At 43.1% G+C, this 27504-nt stretch overlaps 1 protein-coding gene across 7 annotated transcripts in view; it reads right to left on the reverse strand.

The window, feature by feature from the left end:
- RNFT2 (ring finger protein, transmembrane 2) overlaps positions 1–27504 on the reverse strand; it is a 57105-nt gene that overhangs the window by 14942 nt on the left and 14659 nt on the right. For all 7 annotated transcript variants that reach the window (XM_019506683.1, XM_019506680.1, XM_019506681.1 and 4 more), the window contains 3 exons: positions 24439–24539; positions 21027–21180; positions 1886–2035 (listed from right to left, as the gene is read on the reverse strand). In XM_019506683.1, coding sequence (XP_019362228.1) covers positions 1886–2035; positions 21027–21180; positions 24439–24539 — 405 coding nt within the window. The remainder of the gene's footprint in view (positions 1–1885; positions 2036–21026; positions 21181–24438; positions 24540–27504) is intronic.

Consider the following 27504-nt stretch of genomic DNA (forward strand, 5'->3'; position numbering starts at 1 on the left):
TATAAAAAAAAAAAAAAAAAAATGGAAGAGGGGTTAATGAGAAAAATACTGGGCTAACTGTGCAATCTTTACTCCAATGCTGTGCAACTTCTTTCTTGTTATGAAACTATTACAAGTTTCTCAGGACCCTAGGTTGTCCTCCATCCTCTTCTAATGCCGGTTATACAAAGCAACTTCAGGAAAATGGTGATGCATTACTGACTCGAAAACAATGTGTTGGAAACCTGTGTCTATGCCTCTCATCTGCACTGCCAAGAGTTCTATAACACAATCTCAGTGTCTGGCCAAGATCAGCTAGTGGATGAATACAATTGACTGGGGCTGGATCCACACAAAGCAATGATAATAAGAGGAGGAAAAGATCTGGTCACTACGACAAAGTCTCTGAACACCAACCATCTGTCATCCTACAACCATCACATGGGTTCATGACTTAGATGTTCTAGGCCTGGGACTTTTGACCAACCAGCTGGCACTGGCCTATGAAATCCAGCACCATCTCTATATGAATAATAGTTTTTGCTCTACCAGCACCAGTACAAACTCCCTGCAAACAAACAACTTGGAATGAGCATAAAGATAAAAGGAAGAAAGCTGGCAGAGATTCAGGCTCTGTCCTGAGACTCAGAAGACCTAGGTTCAGTTCCCTGGTCCATACAGACCTTATGAGAGATACTGGGCAAGTCATTTAGCTTCAGACTTTCCCACTGATTTCAATGGGAAATCGATGCCAACTATGTGCCTAAATACTTTGGAGGATCCATACTTTAAATCTCACAGCTTCTGTATCTAGGAAGTGGGGTAACAGCATTTCTGTAGCATGAACTGAACTAACATAGCTGATGTTAACATAAAGTGTAATAGTAGTAAAATGTAACCATGTTAGTCTTGTCCTGTAAGCAATTTAAAAACTCCATTTTGTGTCCTGCTTGACATACGTGAATGAACTCTGCATAGCCTTTGTGTATGAGTGTGTGTAAAAGGGTAAATGGTGAGAAAATGGCATAGAGACAGGAAAAAAAGATTTAACTATTTATGTAAGCAACAAGGCGCCAAATGTAAGCTACCAGTCAGTAAACTAATTAATGAATGGCTGAAGAATCTCTTTTAGGTATAGGGCTCAAAGAAGATAACAAGGAGAAAGAATGCACCCATCCTGCCAGACTGGCAGCAAGAACACTGCAAGGCTGAGATAAGCTGAAGACAAAAGAAAAACAACGGCAAAAACAGAAGCTGAGTATGGAAAAACCCCAAAGCACTGAAACAAAGGATGCCAATCCCTATAAAAGAACACTTTGAAAATGCCAAGTTAGGTGAGTGTCTTTCTCTACTGCTGATTCATCGGAGCACAGATGCATCTGTTCACCCCGCTCCAGCTGTTTCTCAAATATGCTATCTTCAAATCATCATCATCTACTCAATAAACCCGGGTTGGCCACCCTGGGCTGATATTGAGCAACTACTGCTGGTAATTATATTTGGTGTGTGTGTGGATGGAATGGTTGTTTTGTGTATGTGTATGCCTGTGTGTAATGATGTTTATAATGATCTGTGTGTGTTTGTATGAATGGTGTGTCTGAACCTCTATGTCTAACTCATTTAATCAATAAATGCAGCACCTTGCCTTATCCCCCGCTTTATAAAGTCTTGCTCGTGATTTCAGCAATTAGCAATTTGTGTAACACTTCTCCATTTCACAGGGATAGTGGGTAGAAAAAACAAACACATTATAGTCTTATGTACACAGATGTGCACATAATCCATAATCCAAGGGTGGGATTTAAAGGTTTTTTTAATGTTTTTTTTATTTACTTTTTGGAACATAGAAACAAAGATTCAGGAATCAGGATGCCTTGTGTGATTCATTCACCAAGCATGGCCTCACCTTGCAGAGACTATACAGTATGATCAGGATGCCCCCTAAGAAGTAACTGCCAGATGGATCATCTCCTATGATGTATTTGTACCACAACTGGATGGGAACAAGGGAGCGGAACAGCTGGCTCACTTCTTCAATAACCAGATAAAACTTTCCCTGTAAAAAATGAAATCACACAGGTTATTATTGTCAGCCAGGACTCAAGAGAAGAGAAAGATGCATACATAAAAACTTCATTCCACTGTTACCTTGTACTCCTTCTATTTATTTTATCCATCTGTTATCTATAGTCTTATATCTTAGTTTATCGGTTTATAAACTTTTCAAGGAAGGGAGTCTTCCTTTTATGTTTGCTGGAGTACCTAGCAAAGAGGGCCCCAGTCTATATGCATTACTGTACTGTGAACAACCACCATGGCTAATACATAAGAAAAGGAGTCCAGAACATGTCTGTTTCCCCATCCCCTTTGGCCTGAAAATGCAAAAATACAAACATATGAACAGCTATGTACCCCTGGCAATTTACTGGAGAACCATAGTCAATCTAGTTCCAAAGCCTCAATCTTGCTTTCTAGTAGGCCCCTGTTTGTAGGGTGGCACTAGTTCTCAAATATGTACTTTAACACACAAAGGCTGGCTCTGAAACACAAACTGTGGTTTCAGAGTTTCTAATTCTCCCTTGAGTCTTATGGAAAAGAAAGGGTTAGTCCAATAAATATATCTGCTCTATATATACTCATTTACTTACAGACTTGTATCCCATGCCCTTTTAAAACTTTCACTGGTACAATCTTTCTATACTGGTGATTATTCTAGGTTTGAAACCATTTGTTCTTGTGAGGGACACCATCAAGGTTCCATCATTTACCTCTTGGTTTATAGTGATTTTGGGAGGTTACAGCGGAAACATATTTTCTTACACACTGGGTGCATCTACATGAGATGCTTATTGCATGTTAACCTACTACTGTGCAGCAGCATGCCAGGCAAGAACCCTGCTAATATGCTACTGTGAAGTGTTATTAGGCTAATGCACAGTAAGCACCACAAAATAACCATGCGCCATTTCGTTAGTACTTCATTAGGCAAATACTAAACTAAACATGCAGTAACTAAGGCGCATTAATGAATGTGCAGACATACCCACTGTCTATTACTCCAAAGCAGCCAGAGCCAGTACTGAGAAGCTGGCCTTAGGTGCAAGATCTAATTTTCAAATTTGACAGAAATCTCTTTATGGTTTTTTTGCTCGTTGTCTAAAAGAAAAAACTGATGTCAGGGTAATGGGGTTCAATGGAGGTCAGAAACATAAACAAATAGTACAGTTACAGTCGTGTTACTTGGCATAAAAGATTTATATTTTCAGATGTCAAGATTTTTTAATTGATAAGGGCAGGAAGGGGAGGGAAAAATTCCCCTGGAATTCTGCTGTGTGTTACCACTGAAACTCTGTCACTGATGATGTCATTGCAGGTCATGGTCATTAAATAGCCATCGATGAGGCGCGGAGGAGGAAATGAGTCCTCTGCAGTCCGAGAGGAAAGCAGCAGCCAGCGCACCCTCCCTCTGGGTCTCAGAGATGAGATCACTCAGCAGGCTGTCCTGCTGCACTGAACAAATCGAATCCTTCAGAGAGCTCTGGCATTCTCATGATCTCATACCCCCCTTGAGACAGTGAGTGAGGTCACATCAGCAGTTGCTAAAGGACCTGGGGTTTTTTTCCCCTCCCCCAGCCCCTCCTCCTTTTAATCCCATGAGGCATCACATAGCAAAAATGTAACAGCAACAATCTGGAAGCCTAAATGCAAGCAATTTATTAAATTAGCATGAAGAGTTCTCTAACCAGACTCATGCTTCCATACAATCATCGTTTATTTCATAAGCCCCCGTGACAGAGGGTCGCAGTTTGCTAATGACTACTCTTGTCACTTCCTTCCTTTCACACAGGCAGCTTTCCACCCTCCCTCTTACCAAACCCTGATGAAAGCAAACAGCAAGCCAAATGCACTGCAAACACTTAAAGCAAGCACCTTACTGACTCTCCTCTTTATTCCCTTCTCCCATCAGGCTCTTTCATCCAAACCTGCATCTCTAACAGATTGTGCTGGTACAAGTCTATGCTCATTAGCATGAGAAGGGACATGTGAAACCTTTGGATGATCAAGAGTTTGTAATCAGTTCTATAAAGCTGGGAGCTGGCCAGATCTAAAGTTAAGCTCCTTCAGCATTTTTGAGCTTCACAGGAGTGAAGAACAAGACAAGGTGCTGGGAAGGTGGATACAGAGCACAAAAGCAGCCAAGTGAGCTCTAAAAAGGGTATGAAGGCACAGAAAGAGGCAGAGTTGTGCAGAGAGGCACCTGCAGTAAGTGAGAGGATTCTGGCTCTGTAAACCAGAGTGCTTCCATTCCTACAAAGGTTAGAAACACTAATGCAATACCAGAGTCAATACCCCTGGGCTAGTACATGCAATACGTTTTACTCGTAACTATAGGACTTGAAGGCTTCTTGGCAGCTAGAAACACATGAACATCCCCAAAACCACAAAACTGAGAGGCTGAAATCAACACACACCATCCTAACTGAACTGCAGTACTAGTATGACCATTCAAGAGAAGCAGAAAACAGGGTAGATTTGCCCCTTATAGACTAACTAAATAAGCGGGGCATAGGTTTTCATAGGCAGTGTCTTGCTTCATCAGATGCTATGAAAGGACTGTAGGAAGCAGAGCTTTTAAACAGAAAACAGTTATTAGAAAAGAAAGGGTCAGGAAGCAGGAGGAAAACAGAGGGGGCCCAGCTGGGAGAACCAAGGTAGGTAGAAGAGAGAAAAACAAAGCAGTTAATCCACTGAGGGACAGAGAGGTTATAAAAGCTAATGCAGGTCAAAATCCGTAGTCTGTGGATGATTTCTTATTCCACAATTTCTTGTTCAAGTTCATTTGTAAAGTTTTGTTGTCTAAGAACAGCTACTCTGAGGTCAGTGATGGAATATCCAGGGAGATTAAAGTGCTCTACTGTGTCTTTTTCTGGAATTGATGTTGGATAGGTGTTTATTTATTCTTACTTGTAGCTCTGTCCAGTGTAGATGAGAGACAGGCACTGTAAGCAGAGGTGATGGCATAAATGACATTGGTAGAGGAGCAGGTGAATAAACCTCTGATGTTAAAAACCATGCTATTTGGTCCAGTGATGATGTGCTCTGTTGTTGAGGGGGCACAGCTGGCATCTGGGTCTGGAGCCTTGGTAAGAATAAGAGATAAGTAGTCTGTTGCTGAAGAGATGCCACTGGAAGTTGGAGGGCTGTCTGTAAGCCAGGACATGTTTGTTCCCTGAGCTTCCCTTAGACAGTTGTCATTTTCTAGGGGTGCTTGGAGGCGATTAATGACGTGTCTGAGGTGTTCAAGCTGGGTGCTGTAGGTGACAGCCAAAGGGATTCTCTTTGTCATTATCTTGGGGTTGGTACTGTAACAGGTCAGAGCACGGTCTGAGTTTGGCTCTGTTGATGTGAATGGCTAGAGTTTTAGAGTTCTATTGTAAGTGTAGGAATCCCTGCCCCAGATCTTCAAGGTGTGCATCCCGGTCACTGGGATCAGAGCAGATGTAGTTGTAACATACAGCTTGGCTGTAGACAATGGATGGAACGGGAAATTGTGAACTTGAACAGGAAACTGGGGCACAAGGAATCACCCACAGATGGAATGCATTAAATATGGTCTCAACCAAGACTATGGATTCTTATCCCACTACCTGGATGAGCTTTTATAACCTCTCTATCCGCAGTGGGTTAACTGCTTTGTTTTTTTCTCTCCTACCTACCTTACCCAAAGACGACCAAAGTGATGTTTCAACCTGCGCATGGCACAACACCCCAGGAACCACACGTCTCAGTTAAAGGCCAACAACTGTCGATGGTCGACAAGTTTGTCTATCTAGGCAGCACACTCTTCCATGCTGTCCACATCAATGACAAACTCGGTAAGTCGGCCGGTGACTGCAGAGGCATTGGCACGTTAATGAAATTGAAGGTATACAAAGCCATAATTCTCTCAACCCTCCTCTATGCCTGCAAAACCTGGACTGTCTACTAACATCATGATACTAAAGATCAAGTGGCATGAAAAGATCCCGGACACTGAGGTGCTCAGAAGATCAGCTCTCCCCAGCATTCACGCTCTACTGAAACTGGTGCAGCTAAGATGGGCCAGCCACCTTTCAAAAATGCCTGACACTCACCTGCCGAAGAAAATCTTCTACGGCAAACTGTCAAATGGAGTATGCTGTCACGGTGCACCAAAGAAGTGGTACAAGCACACCCTGAAAGGTGTCCCTAAAGAGTTTCGGCATCGACTCAGGTTTCTGGGAGTAAATTGCTTGTGACCATCCATCCTGGAGGTCATCAATCCAGAACAGAGCATTGCACAGCAGAAGCAATAAAGAAACACATGGCCAGGAAAACAAAATCCTCTTGTACCCAGTCCTCATCACTTTCCTGCCCTTGTTGCTGCAGATTGTTCAAGGCAAAGATTGGGCTTATAAACCACCTGTGCACCCACACAACCTAGCCTCTACCCGCCTCCTGTTGCTCTTTTCTCTTTTTTTTCTCCTTTTCTCCCCCCCATTTCTTTCCCATTTCTTCCCCCCCACACTGCTGGATTTGGTTGTCTTCATCCCCAAAGGACAACAACACACCTCCTTTGCCTCTCCCAACAGTGCCCCTCCTTTTTGCTCCTGCTTCCCTATCCTTTGTATTCTAATCCAATCATGGCTTTCTATTTAAAAGATCTGCTTCCTACAGTTCCTTCATAATATCTGACGAAGTAAGCCATGGCTTACAAAAGCTTATGCATCTATGATTTAGTTAGTCTAAGGTGGAAGCCTACTCTGCCTTCTGCTTGACTTCAAACACCTCTCCATTCAAGAGAAGGCAGCCATCAAATACAATCATGAAGTTGTAGGAGGTGATCACAACCATGCAGAATGCAACTACACAGAGAGCTAAATATGAACTAATAAAATAGAAGGAAACAGTCACCATATTTAATATCACCCCAACAAAGCTAAAAGTGTTCTATCGTAAAGGCTGGCAATACAGAGCCTGCACCCATTACATATAACAACCCTCAGCCCTCTAGGAGAGCGATCTATAAGGCTGTCCCTTTAAAATTCAGAAGCGTCTCAAAAAGATAAAGCACACTTGCAAAGGAATAAGCCTTAAAGCAGGGAGAATTTTCTTTTTGCAAGCATATAGTCTCCTATGACCTTATTGGCAAATTTCTATTGTCTATAACTTATAATCAACACTGTCTATTATTAAAGTTGTTTGATGCTTTCCATCATACAGCTCTACTTTCAGTTACTTAAAAACCTTGGCCAAATTTTAACTACTCAGGTTGAAAGTTTTCATACCAGGTGTTTCCTATCAGTGGATTTTTTTTAAGCTTCAGGTAAAATGATTCACCTGCTTCTGATAACAAGATTAAGGGAAACGTATATATTTCTGCTGTACACACATGATCCCCGCACAATAAGCAAGCATGCTTCAGCCCAGCACTGCAGGAGCTAAGGACTTCACCTGATGTTGCAGCTCTCAGCAGTGGGACAAGATGCCTGCCTCTGCCATGCTCTCAAAATCTCTGCTGCTGTTTTCCAGGTGGGTGCAGGCAAATGCCTGTCTAGAGTGTAGGAGCCTGGGTAGAGTGAAGAAAAACTGGGACTGGGACCTAGAAGACTGGATGAAGATAAGCTATGGAGATTGGGACTGGTAGGACAAGGATCCTCCAACCTCTCTTGGAAAAGGATGACCATCTCAAAGTAGCCATGGGAGACAAACTGGTTCTGGTTTACAGGCAGCCCCTCAACCTCAAGAGGCATCTTCTAGCAACAGGCTACCTAATTTTCAGTCTCAACAAGGCATCAGGTCTTGCAACAGACCTAAATGCCTTCTGTGCCCCAACATCAATACACAGCACCTCATCACTGGACCAAGTAACATGGATTATAACATCCAAGTTTCACTGCCCTGGAACTCCACCAATGTCACATGCACTATTACCTGCTTATAGTGCCCCGCTGTCTACATTGGACAGCTTGGGCAATCTCTGTGTGACAGAATGAGTGAACACTACTCTGGCATCAGCTGCAGAAAGACAGACAAGCCTGTGGCAGAACATTTTAACCTGCCTCCCCATGCCCCACTCTCCATTGCTGACCTGAAGGTGGCCGTTCTCAGACAGCAAATTTTTAAAAATAAATTTGAACAGGAAATTACAGAACAAACAATTATCCACAGACTGGATTATGTGAAGTATGGTTCAAACAGGGACTATGGAGTATAAATACTTTTGCTCCCACAAAAAATATATTATTGCTGATAACTATCAGTTAGCTCATAAGTGCAAATGGCAGAGAACTGCAAATAGGATCAAATCCTGCTGAGGAACTCTTTGAATGCTGATCCCTGACAAAGCTTCTTGTATTTCACATTGCTTTAAAAAAATCTGTACAAGTTATTCACCAAAATCAATATTACAAGACCTTAATGTTAAGTCAGAAGTTACAAGATGCCAGAATTAAGGTGGTCCATGCAATCTTAATTTGCCCTGCCTTGTATGTATGCATTCTGGTACAGTCTTTAATCACACAATCACATACTATTTTTTCCACAAAACCACTGGCTTCACACGGTGCACAGAATGGAAGGAGTTCATTAAACAAGCAACTATTCAAGATGTAGATTTATGCCTACTGTTCAATACGTGAATTATATTTACTGCAGACCACTCAAAACCTGGTCTGAATGGAGAATGATTAATTTCTTCATGGATTTTTATATGGCAGTGTCATTACAGTATGAGATCCTCACAAATAATTTATATTCACATCTCCCTTGTGGAGTGAAGGGCTGCTGTTATGCTATTTTATATATGGGCAACTGAGGCACAGAAAGATCTAGCACAAAAGTGCCCAATGCACATATGCAAGGGGGCCAAACTGGTCCTGGCTTACAGGCAGCCCCTTAACCTCAAGAGGTTAGCAACCAGAATTTAAGTAGGCAACCACGATTTTGGCATTCCCTAACTTCTGAGTGCTCAGTGTAGCAACCTTATGGTCTTTTTCATGTGCGCAAGGAGCAAAAAGAGCGAGAGAGACAAAGACAGAGTAGGTTTGGCAGAACAGAATTAAATTGGAATGCAAGAAAAGTGATGGAAATAGCAATGAGACAACTGTAAGTTATGATTAGCACCCAAGAGAAGTTCCAAGTCTCACTTTCTCAGTTGCCAGCAGTACTAAGATGTATCATGAAAGATGAGGATGCTGAAGAAACCTGCTAGCATTCAGATCACAAGACAGCAGGGAGACAAGCTCTAAGGAGAAGATTTCTGGCCACTTTGCCAGAGCAGGCAAAGATGTGGATTGGGCAGATAGAGCAGTAAGTATGGCTAATACGTAAAAGTTAGTGAAAACTTTGTACAGACTAACAACAAATGATTACAAAGAGAGATTGAATTATTAATTGCAGTCGGCATGAGCCCCTTGCTGGCCCTTTGCCTAGACAATGGGAGTTAAATGAGCTCAGCACTTTTTAAAGTTAGACCCCAGGTATCTCAGGTTGGGAAGCCTAATATATAAGGTATCCAAGATCAATGCCCACATGGCATCTGCGATTCTCCAAAGGTGGCATAGCGAGTTTGACCATGCAAGCAGGAAACAGAGATTTCCCTGACTCCCAGTTCTGTGTTTTGACAACTCTGTCCTCCAAGAAAGGAAAAAAGGTGAGTAAATCCAGTATCTTTTATTAGACCGACTCAAATAGTTAGAAAAATTCTTCTTAGCAAGCTTTCAGGCACAAACACCCTTAGTCAGGCTGAGGAAGCATCTGTAGATCCTCTGCCTGATGAAGAGTGAGGAAAGCTTGCTAAGAAGAATTTTTCCAACTGTTTGAGTTGGTCTAATAAATTATATCGGATTTACCCAAAGAACCTTGTCTGCCTATGTCCTTAGACCAATACAGCTACAGCCTACACCCTGAAATAGGGAAGGATGGTGTAACCCCAAACTCTGGTTCAACATTGGTCAGGCCACAGCTGGAGTACTGCGTCCAGTTCTGGGCGCCGCACTTCAGGAGGGATGTGGACAGCATTGAGAGGGTTCATAGGAGGGCCACTTGTATGGTCAGGGGGCAAGAGAAGGCTGAGAGGGGATCTGGTGGCCATCTAGAAACTTACATGGGGGGACCAGCAGGGAATGGGAGAGTCCCTGTTCCCCCAAGCACTACCAGGAGTAACTAGGAAGAATGGTCACAAGTTGATTGAGAGTAGGTTCAGACTAGACATCAGAAGGCTTCATGGTCAGGGCGGCTAGGATCTGACCAACTTCCAAGGGAAGTGGTGCTCACTCCTACCCTGGGGGTCTTCAAAAAGAGGCTAAATAATCACTTAGCCGGGGTCGTTTGACCCCAGTATTCTTTCCTGCCCATGGCAGGGGTTGGACTTGATGATCTGCTTAAGGTCCCCTCCGACCCTACCAACTATGAAACTATGAAACTGGGGCTGCCAGTCAAATGTGGTGTCTGATCCAGAAGTCACAGCAACTGCATAATGACCTGTGAACATAAAACTAGAGCTCCATGTAGCCAGATTACAGTTGTCTGACACATATCTGTTTCACAGAAAAGCTACTGCTGTTACTTGAGCTCTGATGGGGTCTGCTGTAATAGTGATAGGCAGGCATACTTTTGCTGTCTCATAGCATTTCCTTACATCACCTCGATGGAGGTTGTTTTGCATTTCGTTTTCTGTACTATTGCTACAGAAAAGCCTGGGTAAAACTTAAATCATTAAGTCCTCTGTATGTGAAATGTCAGTACGTGTCCAAGATGTAGAGAGATGGCTCTATCCCAGATTAAAACAATTCCAGGAATAAGGTGGGAACCTGAATCTGCTGGTTCAGGTGGAACTCTATGACCACCTTCAGTAGGAATTCTTTAAAAGGCACCTTAGTTGATCAGGAAGCCGCATATGAAGGTTTTATCATCAGAGCCTGGATCATTCCTCACTTCCTCCTCAAGATGATGGCTATCAGAAATGCCATCTTCACTGAGTAATGCACATCAGGAATTGCATTACTCTTAGTTAAAATAAGAAATCATAAAAGCTAAATGACTACACTGAGGTCCCATGACTGGAGGTGGGAACACTTTAATTAACATTTTTGAAAGGTCAAACATAACAAGGTGAGATGAAATATTTGATCATTCCCCAATGGTGGATGATGTACCAGGATTGTTGCCAGGTTTGCCCTAACCAATCTTGAAGTCAAGCCAATCTTCTTCAGCTCTACTGCACACTCAGTCTCTCAATGGTGGTACCAATGTCTCTAATGGTCTCAGCCTTATAGGTGGTAAAGCCCCACAGCCAAGGATGTGCTTGGGTGATGGGACTTGTCAGGATGGTTGATCCCACAAAGGTCTCTTCAGCCTGTCCCAACACAGCCATAAATTCAGTGATAAGGCAGGCCAAGTTATAGACAACTGCGGTCTGTGATGGGCGACAGGAATTCCTATATCAATCTGGATTTGATCTTTTAGAGTCCTTGAGGTAACATGAGGACAATGGGAGGACACTCTAGGAGAGTATCTGTGTAACTGCAGTGAAACCTGGCTATTGTTAATTGAAAAAGTAAAAAAGCCACTATTGAAAAAGTGGACAAGCAGGAGCATACAATGTCCAAAAATGGTGTAAACTTCTTCTAGTGTTAAGAGAAGGATAATTAACAAATGTGGTGCTGTGGGAACCAGGGCCTCCAGCACTACCTTTGATTCTGATAGTAGAGAACGAATAGGTGTCCTGGTAGTGTGGGCTGGTATGCAGTAGTTGAGTAAGGCACAATGGTTATCTTCTCTTGGGTCCAGGCTAATTTGAAGGCTGCTGCCCTAGATAGTGCTGAGAGAACTTTCACAGAGACTGGTGTCATAGGAGGCAGCAAAAGAGCCAAGCCCTTAGATGATAAAGTGGCTTTCAGCAGTGCCATACATGCCAGATCCTAAGTATGATGCTTTTGTACTGGGTCTTCAATTGCAGAGAACATGAGTTTGATCAGGAACTGCTTAGAGCTACATAGGAGTGGGATCTCCTAGTGCAGGGGTGTTCAACTTCCAGCCCACAGGCCAGTTTTGGCCCCTGATGTCCTGTCATTCAAGCTGTGGGGCCAGCATGCAGGACTGGCAGAAGAAGTGCAGGGACCTGATCTGACCCACAGACCAGACCCACACCCCTCATCAGCCCCACAGGGCATAAAGGTTAAGCACCACTGTCCTAAAGGATGTGTTCCTAGAACTCCCACCATCCTTCCTCTTAACTGATGGAGATTTCTAGTCAATTTTGGCTTGTGCAGATGCAAGTGGGATGAGGAATACACTCCTACTCTGACTCCTGTCTATAATGTTATGGGACTAATGCTGGGCCCAGTGATTTTCTCAGGAGAGAAATCTGTAGCTTTATCTCCTTAGCACTGAGAATACAAGAGGTGAAGGACTTATCATAGAATCACAGAAAATTAGGGTTGGAAGGGACCTCAGGAGGTCATCTAGTCCAACCCCCTGCTCAAAGCACGACCATCCTCAACTAGATCATCCCAGCCAAAGCTCTGTCAAAACAGGACTTATAAACCTCCAAGGATGGAGATTCTACAACCTCTCTAAATAACCTGTTCCAGTGCTTCACCACCCTCCTAGTGAAAGAGTTTTTCCTAATATCCAACCTAATCCTCCCTTGCTGTAACTTGAGACCATTGCTGCTTGTTCTGTCATCTGCCACCATTGAGAACAGTCCAGCTCCATCTTCTTTGGAACCACCTTTCAGATAGTTAAAGTTTGCTATCAAATTCCCCCTCAGCCTTCTCTTCTGAATAAGCCCAGTTCCCTCAGCCTCTCTTCGTAAGTCTTGTGCTCCCGCCCCTTCACCATTTTTGTTGCCCTCCACTAGACTCTCTCCCACTTGTCCATATCCTTTCAATAGTGGGAGGCCCAACACTGGACACAGTACTCCAGATGTGGCCTTACCAGTGCAGAATAAGAGGGAACAATTACTTCCCTTGATCTGCTGGCAGTGTTCCTACTTCTTGGCAACACGGGCACACTCCTGACTCATATCCTCATTGTCCACTGTAACCCCCAGGTCCTATTCTGCAGAACTGCTGCTTAGCTAGTCAGTCTCCAGGCTGTAGCAGTGCATAGGATTCTTCCATCTTAAGTGCAGGACTTTGCATTTGTCCTTGTTGAACCTCATGAGATTTCTTGTGGCCCAATCCTCCAATTTGTCTAGGTCACTCTGAATTCTAACCCTACCCTCCAGTGCATCTACTACACCTCCCAGCTCGGTGTAATCTGTGAACTCGCTGAAGGTGCAATCCATTCCAGATCATTAATGAATCTAGGAACTGAGGTGAGGCTGTCTGGTCCGTAGTTCTCTGGATCTTCCTTCTTCCCTTTCTTAAAGATGGGAACTATTTTGCCCTTTTCCAATCATCTGGAACCTCCCCCAATCACCACAAATTTTCAAAGATAATGCACAGCGGCTTTGCAATCACATCAGTCAACTGGCCCTATGGACTTGTGTGCATCCAGCTACTCTAGACAGGCCCTAACCTGTTCTTTCACTGCTGAGGGCTGCTCACCTCCTCCCCAAACTGAGCTGCCAGATGCAGTAGTCTGGCATCTGACTTTGCCTGTGAAGACCAAGGTAAAAAAAAAGGCATCGAATACTTCAACCTTTTCCTCATCATCTGTCACTAGGTTGCCTCTCGCATTTGGTAAGGGATCCACATTTTCCCTGACCTTCCTCGTGTTGCTAACATACTTGTAGAAACCCTTCTTGTTATCTTTCATGTTTCTTGCTAGCTGCAACTTCCAATTGCATTTTGGCCTTCCTGACTTCATCCCTGCATGCCTGAGCAATATTCTTCTATTCCTCCCAAGTTGTTTGTCCAAACTTCTACTTCTTGTAAGCTTCCTTTTTGTGTTTAAGCTCACTGACGACTTCTTTGCTAAACCAAGCTGGACTTGCAGATGGAGCATTTCCTAGGATTTGGGATTCTCTGAAACAGCAGAGACATTTTGAGTAATCATTATTATCCAGCGTAGCCCCTTGAAAAGAGAGATAATATTTGAATCTAGTAGACATGGAGGAGGTTATCCTGGACCAGAGGATTTTATAAGAAAATCTAAGAGGTTGTCAATGGGCAACCAAGCTGAGGCTTACTAAAAACCAGACTAATACTGCTTTACTAAGGAAAAACAAACACCTCTAACAGACAGGACAAGGGGTTTTGTGATAATCCAGACACCGATAGCAAGTGGTTCCATCTCGAGTCAGGCAGTGATTCAGAGGAACTGAGGTGTCATTGGTGCACTCGGTCCTCACTGTAATGTGTGAGGACTCTCAAGGCACATGGTCACCAGACAAACTGCTAGCCAAAAGTCTCCAAGATCAAGTGCCTTGGACTCTTGGGCCATCAAATGGCCACCAAATGGTGTTTTGGCCAGTTCTAAAGTCTTAGGGAGATCATGAAACAAAGCTATGGATATTCTACGAGGAAAAGGAGAAATGAGTAAGTGGAGAACAGGGAGACTGAACAAAGCAGGGAAAGGATGGCAGCTCCAGGCATGTGCCTTCAAAGTCAATGGTCAGGGTCAGACCTTTTATGATACAACATGCAACAAACTAGTGCTAGAAACATATTTTTTGACCTAGAAAGAGCCCAGAATGAGCATCAGGGTCCCAGTAGGGAACAGGACAAGTTTAAATAGCAGCTGGGCTCCTAATATCCTTGTGAGGGGGGAACTTGGCTCCCACCCCACATTCTGAATGCTCTCCATTAAAAAAAAAAAAATCAGTAAATAATACCATTTGGTTCAATATAAAATGAATTAGAGTAAATTAAACTGCAGGAGCCATGTGGCCTGCGAAAGCCTCCATTGTTGTACACATATAAATGGCAGCTTTTCATTTTCTCTGCTAAGGAATGACAGCTTGGGGGGTGTGGAATTAAAAGTAGGCAGATAAATAAAAAAGATACACTTGCTGAAGAGATTGCAGTTTAGGAAATCCCAGGTGTCTTTGCGCTTCCTCCCCTCTGCCCCATCCCTCTTCATGTAGCTGTCAGCAATCTCTGCTGACATCCCTGGGGAATGGAATTTGGGGGAACAAAGAAACGAAAGATATGAGAACCCATGGGGTAATGAATAGGGCACCAGGCTGCTACCAGAGAAAACTTCCACCCCTGGGTCCTGAGCACTCATGTGTTTTAAAGAATTGAGGGAGAGATTGTCCTTCTTGCTTTCTTGCTACAGCAGTGCCACAAAAGGGTTTCAACAGTCCTGCATCATGCTGCCCATCTTTTCCGGAAGAACTGGGGAAACTGGAAGCTCCATTTCAAGAGCTGGAAAAACAAACAAACACACACACTTACTGGGTCAATACTTGAGTAAAAATGTGCCTTCATTTATGATTTCTGTTTGAGAACTTGATCCAAATCCCACAACATTGTATGTTACTTAGTGTGGCCTGTTGCAATTTTAGCTCCAATACTTTGAAGAGTTATGAATGTGCTTAAATTTATGCCTTGCAAATAGTCCCTGTAGTTGATGCTTAGCATCTCGGAAAGTCAAAGACAAGATGCCTCAAATCAGGCACTAAAGTCAGCACCCGCTTGTAAAAAAATTAAACTAAGTGACTTATCAAAATACCAGCATGTCCTAACCAGGGAGGTCCTGAGCATACCCCTGCTATCCGCAGGCTCCAAACTTAGAAATACACCACCAAGGCTGCTCTGGAGAAATGCTCAGCAACTAGCTGGGCACATGAGAAATTGAGGTATCAACTGCAGCTACAGAGGGACACCCCGAAGCTGCTCACCAGTGAAATTCTAGGTTTGGATCACATATGCAAGGCCAGGTGAGCAAGCACACTCAGGGCCATAGCTCTAGCCTGGTGCATGCAGCGCAGACATGCCCAGAGTGTCAGAGATGCTATTAGAATTCAGTTTCCAGACCTCTCAGAAGTGTATTTCTCAGTTTCCTTCCTTTTCCTCAGCCAAGGATTTTTTTGGTGCCCGAAAAGAAGAGGGCATTGGAGGCATTAGAGAATGCCAGCTAATATTCAGAACAGTTTGGAAAAGGTTGAGGAGTACCAGAAAGGGTCAGAGTAGCTTTGGAAAAGCCTCTGAGCTCAATGAGAATAATTATGATGGTGATTGATCCAAAGTCAAACTCAGAAAGATACAAGCTGTGTATTATTCCCAAATTAGGAAACCTCACTACAGGTAGCAGTGGATGAATATAAGGAAGGCAGACCAGACAACTCAGGAAGAATATGTATATATTCCCCCTGCCCTGCTTCACAGTGGTTGTTGAATTATATAATCTTTTTCTTTTTTTTTTTTTTTGTTATGCCTTTCATTAACATTTGAAACAAAGTATATGGTAATATTAGGCAGAGAAGTATTACATGGTATAGTCATGTAAACAGCACTGGCACAATTAATTCCTCTTACACCTGGTTACATGCACAAGGCAGAATATAGTTTTTAAAAACACCGAAGAGACTTTGAAGCAGGATTAGATCTACTTGTATCACACATCTGTAAAGCAACAGGATTTGGACGGCACAGACCGCACCATGCATCATTAGAAGTCAAAGTCTAGCACATTTTACTATGTTCATAAGCTACCTGCCAGTCATCCTTTGCTATCACCAGTGCTTTGAGCACCAAAAGATCCATTATCTCTAATGCCTAAGGCATGAGGCTCTTCATTATTAGTCCTAGACTAAGTGACTGGAACCCTCTGCTTTGAACAGAAACAAACACCCTCCAATAGTAGTTCCCTATAGCATACCTCAGAGCAGCTAAAAAGAACATCCAGCTCTCTGTGGATAATATAGTTTACAATTCTCCAGTAATTTGCATCTTGAAACATTCAAAGCATCTTGTTACACTCTCCACCCATTAATAAGCATTGCATCCCCCACCACTATGCTGTAGCCATGGAAGGAATGGTAAACACAACTTATTTCAATAACCAACACCAGGCAAGGATTTTGGGAAGGAAGCAAGCAGGTCTCTTACTTGGTCTCTTGAAGGCTCAGATCAAGTGTAGTATATTTGGCTGATAAATACAAGAAGAGCAAGCATCAAGGTGGCAGACTGAAACACAAACTTTTGTCTATTTAAGGTTATCACTTAAATAGACAACTAGCACTTTAAGTACATTGTCTTGACAAATTCTGATAGAGATATTTACAATCTCATTTGAAAAAATATGGAGACCTCCAGCATCACAACGGGAAACCTCCAGCAGGCAATGGGAGAGCCCCTGCTCCCCCAAGCCCTACCGGGAGCAACAAGGAATAACGGCCATAAGTTGACTGAGAGTAGATTCAGGCTAGATATCAAGAGGCACTACTTCACAGTCAGGGCAACTAGGAGCTGGAACCAACTTGCAAGAGAAGTGGTGCTCGCCCCTACCCTAGGGGTCTTCAAAAGGAGGCTAGACAACCACCTAGCCAGGGTTGTTTGACTCCAGCATCCTTTCTTACCCATGGCAGGGGGTCGGACTTGATGATCTGCTTAGGTCCCTTCTGCCCCTATCAACTATGAAACTATGAAATCACACTGCCTCAATAAAGCTAAGCTGCGACTTCAGTGTAGTGAAGACCTGTATCTACACAGTAACCAGTATCACTTCCTAGAACATCTTAGGCTTTTCTTGGAAGCTGCTCATCTAAGTATGATCCTGCCTAATTTTGTTAAATCAGAATAGATCACAGGCCAAACTGGCTTGATGGGCAGGGAGCTCAGTGGGGTAACAACATAAAACCAGAACAAAGTGGCAGGCAGCAACAGCCTCAGATGTCTAAGGACAGAATGGCCATCACCCACCATCTAAGACAAAAAGGGACTTAAAAAATATATCAGAGAAATATCACTATCAAGAAAAAGGTATTAAAAATGAAGCATCTGTGCTCTGAGACATTATAGGCCCTTGACAGATGTGATCTTACCAGCCTCCCACTGTAGCTGCAAATAAAGACTCAGTCTCTTTCATCTCCCCCGACAAGGATTAATGAGTACTTGGGATAGCTCTCAGACGAGCAAGCAAAGGCTGTGAACCTTTTCCAGCGCTGCAATTTATCTTGGGAAGACTATTCACATCACTTTTTTTTTTGCAAGCTGGATTATGCTCTGACCCACCACATTAATCTCCCAAAATAAAATAATAATAATAATAGAAGAAAAAAAAAAAGAACCTGGACAATTGCCAGAGATAAATTAATAACCATCTCGAATAGCCCTGCTGCGCAGGGACAAACTGCTCAACTCCCCTGCCACCCATGTCATTTGTAAGCAAAACTATTTCTGGTTTAGATGTTCCCTTTAAGTGCTCTGCCCAAGACTTTCAGTGATATTAATGTTGACATTTTGCAATGCTATAGCACTTTTATTCCTAAAGGCTGACAAACATCTTCTTCATGAAACTTAACTGATATGCAAACTAAATGTACCATGATCACCACGAAACTTAAGACACCTCTGAGGTGGGACATGACAGCTTCCTGTGTGCTGTTAAAAGACATTAGACAGCAGCTTAAGAAAGTGTTAGGAAAAGGTCAAAAGGATAAAAATGATCTATAATTTATCTGCACTGATTTAATAATTTCATTTAAGAGTGTTACTTTCTACTGAAGTGGAAGGAGTGCCCAAATACTGTGGCTGCCACATCTGGATAAAGATGCTCTTATCCTTTTGACTCAAGTGGTTAGCTGAAAACTTGGGGACTTGCCATCTGTTTTACTAAACAGGAGCAAGCTGTAGTGGAGTCAGGCTTTTCTCTGATGCAGTTTTGTCTACTGCCACAGAATGCACACAAATGTACACAGCCTTATTTTCCTGAATACAGAAGGAACTGGACAACCAGTTTTCCTGCTCACCAGACCAACCTCTCTCAGCCAGCACCTCATTCTCCAAAGCTTACCCTTTCTCCAGGCTTTTCTCTGGGTTGTGCTACTATCTGCATGTTCAGGCTCTATTTTACTTTATTCTCTTTTTCCATGTGCAGTTCGTCTTGCTTCTCTCCCTCCACCAACACCTTTTCCAAAACAGATCTTGCAAAGCCTCTTCAGTGAGACGGTTCAAAATCCAGAATAAACTTGTAGTGGCCTCTATTCAACTGTCCCTTACAGATATCTTAAAAACAGAGGCTCCGAAGAGGTTTAACTCAACCAATACCAGTTTAGATCAAGTGTCAGCAACCTACAACCTATGGGTAGATCTGACTTGCAAATATGGGCTTTGGCACCATGCAACACCTTCTGCAGTCACTCTTCTCATGCTGATGTGGGGATGAACGCCAGCTGCAGTGACAGAGTGCTAGTGCCCGCCCTCCTCCAACCCAGGGTGGGTCATTCTGGCCCACAGCCAGAAAAGGTTGCCTAACCCTGGTTTAATTGTGTTCTTTTCCTTATGGAAATAAGCTATACAGGCAGAAGGCACCTTTAGATAGATAGATAGATAGATACCTGGATAGGTGGATGGATAGATAGATAGATAGATATGTAACTGTGGACATAGGAAAGTGTTCTGTTTTAACTGTACTTGTGAGAGGCAAGGATTTCTTTGGGTATTATCTTTTATTGGACCAGCTGCATAGTTGGAATAGAGTTAGACTAGCTGCTTTCAAATGAAAGACATTTTTCTTCAAGTCTAAGGAGAAAAGCTAGTACAACAACAGTCATGCGCTGGCTTTTCTCCTCACACTTGAAGGAGAATGTCTTGCGTTTCAAGGCCTGCCTAACTCTACCCCAACCAGACAGTTAGTTCTATCTTTTACTGAACTAAAGAAATTGCCTAAATCGCTTTATATTGCCTAAAGAAATCCTTGCTTCTCACATAATTCCAGGATCATCATGGTTACAGTATCATTCTAACACTACCTTTACTGTACTAGCACAGATAAATTGGTATAGTTTGTATGCGCAGACAAGCCTACAGGGAAATAAGGTTTTTTTTTTTCAGCTGGAATTTGCCCAGAACACTAGGGTTAACATACCTAACTTTAGAAAGAAAAAGAAGTGCTACTGGTCTGCAATAAACACAAGAGATCAGAACCAACATTTCACATAACACTCAAGAAGTAGCAACATAGTGCACTCTAATTATGTTAGAGTTCAATTCTGACTCCAAGTCAAGAAAACTAGTGCCTCTGAAAACCAGCCCTTGAAGGTGTCAAGCTGACTATCCAAAATTAGAAACTAATTTTATTATTAAAGTGAAACATTCACCTGTCAAAATGAGAGCCCAGATATAACAACACAGAACTCTTGCACTAACAAATTATGTTTATAAAGTGGAATTGAGTCTAAATATGGAGTGAACCTTGCTAATTTAGTTTCAGTCCAGGCCAAGCAAGGCTGGAAGAGTTCCTGGAAGTCAGATTTAATAAAGTAGAGGGTGAGGGAAATAACAGGGGGAAAAGATAATTTTATCTGATGCTAATATTTTAAAAACATTTCTATCAGTTCCACAATGACTCAAACTATTATTTAACCAAAGGCTGCCTGTTTTTCCCTAAAAATTTCAAACTTTGCAACATGCAAAGCCTTCAATTTAACTAGCTCTGCTGCATACATGCACAAAGGCAAATCAGAGTGTTTTAATAATGTGATGTACTGTCAGTTATACAGCTAAGGTATTCAAGAAAATATGTGATTTTTATCTTTATAATCCACTGTATTTATCTTTGGGGTAGAGGATAGCTGGTCCACAAAGTGTAGTTTAGGCAAATTGCCCATTGCCTGTAGAAAGAAACAGTGTTGTACACTTATGCTTTGCAGCTGGATTATGGCTTCATATCTTCTTTTCCCTTTCTGGGGGGAAAGTATAACTCCTGAAAGCAGGGAAGGAGCAGTCTTGACAATCCCGTCAACAGTGACTTTTTATCTGGTCCTTACGTGTCATGCAGGAGAGACAGCTTCCCTTGCATGGTGCACCCCATGGCAAGGACCAAGCAAATTCTGGACACAAACTAAAAGAATGGTTTCATTTGGTGGTTCCAGTCAAGCAAAGATCAGGAGAAAAGCAGAGTCCTTTTACCTTTGATTTGACAGCCAGAATGATTTTAGGCAGGGCAACAATCAGGCATTTCAATGCAATGGTGAAGTACTTCAGTACAAAGTCTGTGATCCCCACAATCCACATCAGGTCAAAGAAATCCAGACTCTCCAGATTGGGTTTCAAAAAAATAAGGCTGAAAAGCATAACAAAATCCACACGTCAGTGAATGGCATATCATCTGCACTTCAACAAAACAAGCTTAGCTCCAGTATGAGGAGAGGGTCTGGGACTCTACCAAACTTGAACACAAGCTATTAAGGGGAATAAGATCATGAAGGACATATTTGTCCTGTTACCCCTCTGCGTCTCTTACCCACACCTGTTCTTATCCAGTCCCAGAAAGGTCATCAGATTTAGACTTGCCTACTTTTCACTGAGGAAACCTGTCATCCACAAACCTACTGTAAGAGTTAACCCCTGCACCCAGGCTGAAAATAGACCCTTCTCTCCATCCAAAAGCAGCAATTTTGGTCTGTAGCTTTGCCCTGACAATTCTGTTCCTGAAAGCTACCTAAATCTCTCCATCTTTATTGAGATGAATGACCTGAGATGCATGCTATGCTGTAGTCCTTGTCATTGGTAGTTGACTCAGTGGGTGCATCTACATGTTCAATTAATGCACCATAGTTACTGCGTATCCAAGTACTAAATCAATGTGCAGTAACTGGTGCTACAGCACAGTAGCACTGATTCACAGGATTTTACAGATGCTAACTGCATATTAGCCTAATACTACTGTGCAGTAGCATAGTAGCACAGGTTTTGCCTGGCATGCTACTGCACAGTGTTATTAGGCTCTGCGCAGTTAGCGTCTCATGTAGAAACACCCAGCAGGGGCCAATTCAAGACCATCAAGCTCTGCTAACCAGTTCCAAAGGCAGATTCTGGCAAAAAGCAGAATTACTCCAGCTGCAGCATTTCCCCCCCAGCACCAAGCTGCTCGTGCATGTAAAACAGGCAGGTAAAAAGGGCATCACAGTATTTGTTATGGAAGAGTATTCAGGACCATTGTGCATGGTATGACGGTACTGGGACAGGGGCTCGTGCACTTTAGGAACAGACTAAGAACTTGATAGCAGAAATCAACATTTCCTATATTTCATTAAGCACAAACTAATGGGATGTGGGCAACGGTGGGGCAGCAGGGCCCACCATGCAGACTCTGCAATGGCAAAAGCCCCAAAGGCAGCAGAACCAGCAGGGGTCTGTAACACAGACTCTAGTAACTGGATTCCAGAGTACTGCCTAAGGGGTGGGGACTCCTTGTGCAGTGCAGAGCCCAGCAGCTCACACAGAACAATAAGGTGCCAGGCACAGGTGGGGAAGCATTGGAATACTCATGGTAGCACAACTGCTCTGATCTCCTACTACAATTTGAGCCAGGGTCACCTTGGGATATACAAGTCCACTCCAGATGCGGGCTAAGATAGCATGTACAGAGCAGCAGCAGAAAGATACCTTCCCTTTTTTCTCCACCAAAGTTCAGCATCTGATACTGGGCACTACTTGATTATCTGCTCCAAGAATGGGATTATAAAGCTCCAGAACTTCATGTAATCATGGTTTGGGAACCACTGCACTGAGTAACTGTGCAATCAAAACCGTCTTCACCAGTTAGAAGAGGCTTCTTTTCAATATTACTGTCTACCAGTGTCTCCTGAGAAAAGCAAAAGCCTAACTAAAAGAAAAACCCAATACCAAAAGCCTGAGCATGAAATTAAAATACTCACAACACTGGCACAGCACAACAGGTAAAATTAAATCCTAAAAACAGAAACAAAATCAGAGACATAAGGACTAAGTGTGGGCTAGAAACAAACAAAACACCCCAGAAAATAAAGAAACACATACATTTAAAAATGGTAAGAAATAAAAAATAAATAGCAGGTTCTAAGCTTAGAAACTTCCCCTGTCAAAGATGTTGGGCCCCAGTGCTGGAAGGGAGACCCTGCCCACACGCAGGAAGCCCGTGGGGCTCTGTATGGAGTTGCTTGAAGGATATGGGCTTTGATGTGAACTCTTTCCCAGCATTTTCAATATATTTATTCTAGGCTCTTGAGAGCAACACTGTCCTGTCTAAGCAAAGCAACACAACCTTCCAATTGTACTGAAACGCTTCTATTTAGCCTGATATTCCTTAAGTCTGTCAAGCCTCATCAGCTGCCCCACATTCCCATCTTGTCTTCCAGATGGCCCTGCTTCCAAGTGCTACACTAAACAGTCTCCTTGCTGCCATCTGTCACCCTGCCCTTCTCCTCTGTCTGTTTTTCCTATTCCATACCCACCCAATCCTTTGCATCACCAGTCCCTGAATAACACCTTTCCCCAACACTTCCCAGAACCCCCTAGATTTCCGTTTGCACTATTCTATATGTTCCAAACATATGAGTGTAATATTACTTTGAACTCGTACTTTATTATTTTTAAATAAAATAATGCAGAGTGGAAGGGGTTAATATAAAATCCCCCCCCACCCCCAAGCAGCAGTTACTTCCAGGCACTGCCAGCAATACATTTGGTTTATTAAAGTAAATTCAGCAGTGTACAACAGTGCTACCACTCAACAAAAATCTGACTTGGGTGGGAGGAGGTAGGTGACAGTAAAAGAACCATCAGATTAGAGGCGAAAGGAACATACATGTAAGAGAGCAAGACTACTGCTGCTCATTGGTTGTAGGATTGTTCCTTGTATTGCATTGCATTATTCAGTGATTGTTTTCTGTGTGGCATTTCATAACAGAACACACCCAATTGCCACTGACAATTATTCCACAGGGGCATGGATGTTAACTGTCAGACCAATTTTCCTAACAACTTCAGTTTGCTATTGCTCCATTTCACCTCATCTGCCCTAGTTTCATGCCCCGGCCTAACCTCAGCAATGCCTCTCCTTGTTTGGCATTAAATATCTCCCTCAGTGATTGTAATAAGTAGAGATGGACCCAAACCAGATTCCTGCATACAGGCATCTCTGAATTTTGGGAAGAGTTGTGATTTGTATTTGTATTTAGAGCTTGGCCTCCTTTACCCCATATGCAACCCCCCCCATCCAAATGCTGGCAATAAAATGGATACAGATACAAACCTAAACATTATTACTTAGGTTCATCTCTGGTAACAGAGCAGAAGTCTAATATACAGTGATGCAAAGAAACCATTAGGGGAAGGGAAGAAAAAAAATCAATGGGTCAGTGTTCCCATCTGGCTCCAGCACCACGGCTCTCTGTCTGTCATCAATTACCCCATGACATATAGTCCTGGACTCCATGGGCATAAGAGGTGTACAGACTATTTGCTGTGGGCCATGGATACTCTCCCTCCCCCAGCTAATGCAAGAAGGTCTATTCTTACTTTCTATAATGCCAGCAAGTATGTTTTACCCTCTGCCCACCTGTTGTACAGCTGCTGAGAGTTAAATGTGTAAAGCAAGTAGAGGGTATTCCCAGTAAGGAAAGCCAAGATCCAGAAGATAATCAGCACTGACCTCTTCTCCTGAGCAAAAACAAGAAGCAGAGAAGACAATTTCAAAGTCTCCAGAGGACATACACATTATGCACCAAGCCTCTGACTGCTGAAAAATGTGAGGCCATCCCAAGGGACAAAGGCACACTTCTAAGCATTCAGTAATTAGTTATTTACATGGGAGCGAGACACAAATAGGCAGCCTTGTACAAACAGATAAACAGAGCCAAAGTCTGTCCTTTGTCAAATGGAGTTTCTCCAGTGAACACTGATGAAATTACAGTGCTGAAAATGGAAGTGTAAACTCACAAAACAGTTTTCAAAGGTAGGCCCCTAAACAGGACATCCAAATCTTGCACACAGTGTATTCTAGTTATGTGCACGCTGGATCAGCATATAATACACTTAACTGTGCAACACAACACCAGTCTCAGTTTGTTGTTTGGGGCTTCCACTGTAACAAATATCAGCAACCTGAACATCCATTAAGTACCTAAACCAATTAAGTTTATAGCATCTTTCAGTCCCACTGTTTTGTAACTTTATTGAATGCCCCTGGACTGCATGCTAACTGTAAACATACCTGCCTAATTTGTAACTAACTGTACCATTTAACTGGGCCAGAAACAAAGGGAAGCAGCTAAAAGCTGCTATTACAAGCCTTGAAAATGATGGGACATAGTTTTGCAACTGTTAATAACACAGCACTGACAGCATTGTAAGCAGTACTCCTTAAGTACACAGCACTGTCAGATCTGTGATATTAGCAGTCCCAAAACTAGCTATAGCCAGTTTCAGGACTGCTATCAGATGCTTTGAAAATGACAGGAGCTAGGCAGTTTCAAAGCTGTTAATACCTCAGCATTGACAGCACTGTGGACTAACAAGCATTAAGTTTGGATAAGTGCATACTCCAGATAAATGCACAGACACTGTTTTGGTTCTGAGCCTAATTACTTATACAGAGTACAATGTATATGCATTTAGCTTGACAAGCAGGTACAGAAATGCCAGTTTAACATGCTGTTGTACCATAGATGTGAGTTTTCACCTACCTCAGCTGGATCTGGATGGCCTTAAAAATAAAGGGGCCACAACTGAAAATTGATAGACTCCAGTATTAAAGATACTGATAGAGCCCACAATAGAGCCCAATATTATATACAGCGCACAATGCACACAGCATGGGTGGATATTGTTTGCTAGGAGGTTTCAGGATATTTGATTTCCAATTGAGAAACAGTTAAACAAAGCAACTTAAATTGTGTATTATGGGAGATATGAAATTCTATAAAACACATGAGTCCAAAGATATTAGACCTGTGGTTGTCAACATTTTGAGATTCAGGGCACTCTCACAATTTTTTTGAATTTGGTTGCACCCCAGTTAAGAACCACTGTTGTGCTGCCTCAGCTTACCTCGCTGGGTCTCAACTGGGATGCAGTTGCTACCACCACTGCTGTCAGGTAAGAGTACCCTGCACACCTCATGCACAACCAGACAAGGGAGGCCTGCAGCCTGTGCACACATGCCTGCCTCCATTAGGGTTATCTGATAAGCTTAAAGCAGGCAGGCTCACCCTCTCATGCCACAATCCTTTCCAGTCCAGCCCTATATGCTCCTCCTGGAAACAGGAGCATGTGGGACAGTTTCCCTGGCAGCAGAGGCAGAGCAGCAACCTAGAGATAGGATGCTTCCGCTGCCAGGTGGAGCTGTCCCACACGTCTGTTTCCAGGAGCTGTGTGTGGGACTGGACTGGGAAGAGCTGTAACAGGAGCACGTACTCTTTCCTGCATTAGGGTTATTAGATAAACCAAATGGAGGCAGGAATGCCTGCTTCTACTTTAGCCACTTCCCAGTTCAGCTGCAACATGTCTCCTGGAAACCAAGCCATGCAGAAAAGTTTCACCTGGCCACAGCCACAACAGTACCAGTATTACAGCGTCAGTGACAGGTTCTCACAGCAGCCAAAGGTGCATGACACCCCAGGTAAAAACCACTGCATTAGACTACAAACTTTTTTAGTAAACCCCTGAAAACTGCCTGTCTTGGGGCCAAGGAAAAGTAAAATTTTTGGAAGGAAATTCTACATCTGGATGGAGAAAAAAAGAGGAAAGATTTTTCTGGGAGGTTGATTTACTAAAAAGGACTAGCATCAGACCAGGTAGCTTGATAAACAGACAGCTCATAAAACAGTCCAAAGTGTAAAAGAAAGATATTTCATTATATGATGGTGCAATTTATCCCTTAATTCCGTATTTTATTATATTAATTTCCCTACTGCTTGTATATATAATTACCTATTTATGCCACTCACATATTATCGATACATTTGCAGGGGTCAGCAATGATTTTGGGCAGAGGGCCAAAAACACTCACAGCCTCAACTTGTAAGATGTTGGTGTGTCAGGTGCTGATGGCAGGGGAGCTGCAAGGGGCCTGATCCTTGTTGTGGTAGCACAGCCCCAGGCTCTTCTCCGCCATCTGCTCCAAGGTGTGTGTGCCAAGCAAAATGCCTTTGCGTGCCACACTCTGGCACCTGTGCCAGGGGTTACCTACTAAGCCTTTGCGAAGTGGCTAGTATTCACTTTGGATTTGGATTTGGCTGATTCAGGGGACAGCGATTCAATTCAGTGATTCAAATCACTGTCCCGAATTGATTTGGTCAAATCTGATTTGGAGATTCAGCCACCGCAGAATTGGCCAAATCTCCGTATCAAACAGGCCCTAACCCCCACCCACTCTTCCAGTCCCATCAATGGCTGCCCTGCCCAGCCCCAGTGTCCTGGCACTTTAAAAATAAATAAATAAATAAATAAATAAACAAAAAAGTGCCCCACACTCACCAGTTGCTGCTCGATTGGGGGGGGGGAATCCCTGCTGCCCCCCACTGTGTGCAGGGGCTCTGCCACAAGCCCCCAGAGACCCTGACAGCCACTGCAGCAGACAGTGAGTGCAAGTCTTTTTTTTTTTTTAAAGTGCTGGGATGCTGGG

Source organism: Gavialis gangeticus, unplaced genomic scaffold (genome assembly GCF_001723915.1).
Source record: "Gavialis gangeticus isolate Ggan-Ray unplaced genomic scaffold, GavGan_comp1, whole genome shotgun sequence".
Classification (NCBI taxonomy): Eukaryota; Metazoa; Chordata; order Crocodylia; family Gavialidae; genus Gavialis; species Gavialis gangeticus.